At 20.9% G+C, this 4,870-nt stretch overlaps 3 protein-coding genes across 3 annotated transcripts; 2 read left to right on the top strand and 1 right to left on the bottom strand.

Moving 5' to 3' along the window:
* On the top strand, positions 1-1,373 carry PGSY75_0023900 (putative DNA mismatch repair protein MSH2; the record flags this gene model as incomplete). Its single annotated transcript, XM_018783383.1, has 1 exon — positions 1-1,373. A coding segment is annotated over one exon (1,373 nt), but the record flags the coding sequence as incomplete, so codon positions are not given.
* A 1,362-nt stretch (positions 1,374-2,735) lies between these two features.
* On the top strand, positions 2,736-4,172 carry PGSY75_0023800 (putative CorA-like Mg2+ transporter protein; the record flags this gene model as incomplete). Its single annotated transcript, XM_018783382.1, has 1 exon — positions 2,736-4,172. One exon carries the CDS (start codon positions 2,736-2,738, stop codon positions 4,170-4,172), a length of 1,437 nt encoding a protein of 478 aa, XP_018638841.1.
* A 365-nt stretch (positions 4,173-4,537) lies between these two features.
* PGSY75_0023700 (hypothetical protein) lies at positions 4,538-4,729 on the bottom strand (the record flags this gene model as incomplete). Its single annotated transcript, XM_018783381.1, has 1 exon — positions 4,538-4,729. The coding sequence occupies one exon, from the start codon at positions 4,727-4,729 to the stop codon at positions 4,538-4,540; it is 192 nt and encodes a 63-aa protein (XP_018638840.1).
* Between the last annotated feature and the right edge of the window lie 141 nt (positions 4,730-4,870).

The raw sequence follows: 4,870 nt of genomic DNA, 5'->3' as shown, positions 1-4,870 counted from the left end.
TTGATAGTGAATTAGAAATTATTGCTAATGAAAAAAATGCATTAATGAAGAAAATCAAAAAACATAAAGATGATGTAGAAAAAGATATTTTTGCAGATAAATATGACAGAACTTATAAAAGAGCAAATAGAGAAGATATTAGATTAGTAGATTGTAATACCAATGGATTTTTATTTAGAGTAACAAAAAAAGATTGTGGTTTAGTACAACAAGATAAAAAAAAATATATGACAGTGCGTATGAATAAAAATGAATTTTTATTTACAACAAATACATTAAAAAATTTATGTAAACAATATGATCATTGTTTAAATATTTACAATACATTACAATCAGAAATCATAAATAAAACAATATGTGCTGTTTCTACATATACACCAGTTATTGAAAAGTTTATTGATTTAGTATCTACATTAGATGTATTAATATCTTTTTCAGTCGTTTGTCATAATTCACCATTTCCATATGTTCGACCAGTAATAGTCGATCATGGAGAAAATGTAATTATGAGAAAATCACGTCATCCATTGTTAGAATTACAATATAATTTGAATAACTTTATACCTAATGATATCCATATGAACAAAAAGAATAGTAGGTTAATTATAGTTACTGGACCTAATATGGGAGGTAAAAGTACATATATTAGACAAACAGCTATTATATGTATATTGGCACAAATAGGTATGTTTGTACCATGTGATTTTTGTGAAGTTCCTATTTTTACACAAATTATGTGCAGAGTTGGAGCTTCCGATTTTCAATTAAAAGGAATTTCAACCTTTTTATCAGAAATGATAGAAGCAGCAGCAATTGTAAAAAATGCTGATCAAAATTCTTTTATTATTGTTGACGAACTAGGTAGAGGTACATCTACTTATGAAGGATTAGGTATAAGTTGGTCTATTGGAAAATATATTTTAGATAATATAAAATGTTTTTGTCTATTTGCTACTCATTTCCACGAAATGTCAAATATTGCATATCAATGTGAAGGAGTTATTAACAGACATGTAGAAACTACAATTGATAAGGAGAAAAAGAAAATTTGCTTTTTATATGAAATTAAAGATGGGGCTTCAAATAAAAGTTATGGAGTTAATGTTGCTGAAATAGCCAAATTACCAAAAGATGTTATTCAAAAAGCTTATGAAAAAGTAGAGGAACTTGAATCAGCTGAAAATAAATATTATTTAAAAGAAAAATTAAATATAGATACTTCAGCAAGTGCTGATGAAAATTATAAAATGAAAATTTCAAATTATATGAAAATAAAAGATGAAATTCACCATTTATTTTCATCTACTAATGAAAATGAATTTATGGAACGATTTCTTTCCAAAAAAAATTATTTAAAAGAATTAGCTATCTAAGTACATTTTTTTTTTTATAGGAACAAAATATTTATTTTGTTATATACAGCACATTTTTTAATCCATTTATAAAAAAATAATAATAAATTATAAAAATAAAAAAAATAATAAAATTTCTATTATTTTATGTATATAAATATTTATATTTTTAAAGTTTTAAAAGTTAATGTTCCATGTTGATGCTTAAAGAATGTTTTTAAATATGTTACACATACATTTCCATAAATATCAACAAACTTAATATTTTGATTATTCCTTATATTTTTTAATTTTTATGATTAAGCATTTATTAATTTTTTATTTAAAAAAAAAAAAAAAAAAAATCCTTTTTTAATTTTAACTTTTTTTACACTTTTTAAAAATGTTGTTTTTTTTTGCTTTTAAAAAATATATATATATATATATATATATATATATATATATATATAAAATCATAAGATATTTATACATAGATATGTGAAAAATCCAACGTTGCGGCGCAAGGTGCTTATTTTCTTTTATATATAAAAGATATATGATTATGTAGATTCCTTAAATTAACGACAATAGATATAATAATTTATTTATATAGTGTATATTTTTTATATGTGTATTCTGATATATGAATATATATATATATATACATTATATATTTATATTCTATTTTATTATGATACACCATGGAGAATCTTTATTTTAATAGTTATTTAAATATGGTCTCCTAATTTTAAATGCACATAAAAGTATGCATGAAAAATTAACAATTTTTTTTTTTTTTTTAATAAATTTGTATGATATGAATAAAAAATTACTTGCTGTTATTCATTAGTTTTTCATATTATTTCAAAGAATAAAAATATTTTATATAAGAAAATAATTAATTTAAGAATGGAATTTTTCTAGGACAAATATATATATCTATATATTTATATATTTAATTAATTCTTTTTAATACAGGTTCACATAATATATGCATATCATATTGAAATATATATCTTATTTTATATAGATGAAAATAAAAAAAAAAATAAAATATAACATATATCACAATAAATATTTCTTAAAATGTTTCATTTAATTTCCTTTTCCTATTTGAATAGAAAATACTGAAACATTCGATAACACAAAGGATTTAATAGAAAAATGTTTAAGAATTCAAAATTGTAATTTTAAAATATCACATAAAAAAAATATATATATATATATGTATAGATATCATATATTATTCTTATGTGTTTGAAGATTTTTTTTTTTCTTTTTTATATTTTTGGTTTATTAAACTTAACACATTGCTTTTAAATATAGGAAAAATATATATATATATTTTTGTCAATAGAATAAATTATCTTATTTTATTTTTTATAAAAAATAAAACTCTGAACAATGTCTGATGAAGGAAAATTAAAGAAACCTTTACTCAATATAAATGAGAAGGATGAAGAACTAAAGGAGTATAAACAAATAGAAGACTATAATAGTAAGTTAGGTATTGTATCAAATTTTAATGAGAATGTTGAAATGAAGAATATAATGCAAAGGAATGAAACAAACCTTAAAGACGAAAGTAGTTATATGGATTATATGAAACGTGGATTTAAAAGAAATAATAGTGAAGAATATAGAACATATAACAATATATCAGATGAAGATAATGTAAAAGATTGTAAAGAATCAAAAGGAATAAGAGAATCTTTTTTATATAGTAATAAATATATATTTTCTTATATGAAAGATAATAGAGAAGAATATATGAAAAGCGATGATTTTAAAATACGAATAAAATGTTTTAATAAATATTTAAAATATGAGGTTCATAAAATATACAATGGAGAAGATACCCCATATACTTTACAATCTCATGAATTGTTAAAAATGGTACATAAAATAAAAGGAGAAACAACACCAGAAAATTCTAGTGGTTTAGCTCAGTATAGAGATATAAGACAATTATTATCAAATAACACAACTACTAGATTTGATATATCTCCTAAAAGAAATTGTGTACTTATTAATTTACCTTATAGAAAATGTATTATATTTAAAGACTTTTTGTTGTATATCCCCACTTTTACTAACAGTCCAATACCTGAAATAGCTGAAAAGGAAGAGAAGATGTGTAAATATTTTATTGAAAATTCAAAAGTTATATCATTAATAAAAGATTCTTTACCTTTTGAAATTTTAATTTTGGAAGCTATCTTTGTTGATATAAGTGAAGAATTGAAAAATGAAATTGAACCAGTGATATGTGAAGCAGAAAAATTATTTGAAATTATAAGTAATAATTTAAGTATATACAAATGTATAAATAAATTAACTGATATGAGAAGGAAATTAAAAATAATTGATGAAAAAGTTCAAAGTGTATATAAATCTATTCATGGAGTTTTAAATAATGATGATGATGTAAGAAGATTAGAAGTTTCATATTTCTGGGATAAACCAGAATTATGGGAAAAATCAGATCCTACTCCAAATAATGAAGATACAGAAATGTTGTTAGAATATTATTGTCATGAAATAGAAGAATTCTTAAAAATTATACATAGGACAGATCAATCTTTGGATGATGTATTACAAATGGTTGAATTAAATTTAGATGATGCAAGAAATAATGTTTTGAAATTAGAATTAGGTTTAAAAATATATGGAATTATAATAACTGTAGTTGGTACAATAGCTGCTATTTTTGGAATGAATTTAAAAAATGGTTTTGAAAGTGATCAGTATGTTTTTTGGTCACTAGCTTTTTCTTTAATGTTTATAACCATAATGTGTTTATTCTACGTTGTGGTATCTTTTAAAAAAGTTAAAATTTGAAAAAAATAAAAAATAAAAACATAAAAACATAAAAAATGAATTAATAAACACAAACATATATATATATATATATATATATATTTATTTATTTATTTATTTATATGCATTCTCATGTGTCATTTTCAATTTGTAAATTTTTCACCTTTTGAAAAAAATATTCACTTTGTACATTTGTTTTAATTTAACTTTTTCACGTTTAAATTGTATTAGATAAACGTTCCATTTTTCTATATCTCTATTTTTTCAATTTATTTAATAACACTTTAATAAATTGTTTCATAATTCAATAGAAAAAAAAAAATATAAATAAAATAAATAAATAAATCAAATAAATATGGACAATGGCATTCCCCTTATTCTCATTCTTAACTACTTTTATTGCACATGTTTCTCATTTCTCCACTTTGTAACCAGTACAGAAAATAAAAGGATCCTAATATACTTATAATAAAACCAAAAAATAAAATAGAATCTAGAATATTTTCTGATAATGCATTTAAACCAATGTTTATATCCCATATGTATGTAGGAGGTTTCGATGCATAGTCATCATTCATTCTGATTATAACCTTTTGACATTAGGCATATATATATAATATATACATAAAAAGAAAAATAAGAAAAGATAAATGAAATAATATCAAATAAAATAAAACTGGAAGATGTGTAATAAAAAAAAAAAAAAAAAAAAAAAATCT

This window comes from Plasmodium gaboni (assembly GCF_001602025.1).
Source record: "Plasmodium gaboni strain SY75 chromosome Unknown, whole genome shotgun sequence".
NCBI lineage: Eukaryota > Apicomplexa > Aconoidasida > Haemosporida > Plasmodiidae > Plasmodium > Plasmodium gaboni.
Note: the sequence above shows the minus strand (reverse complement) of the source record. Positions and strands in the feature narration are given on the sequence as shown.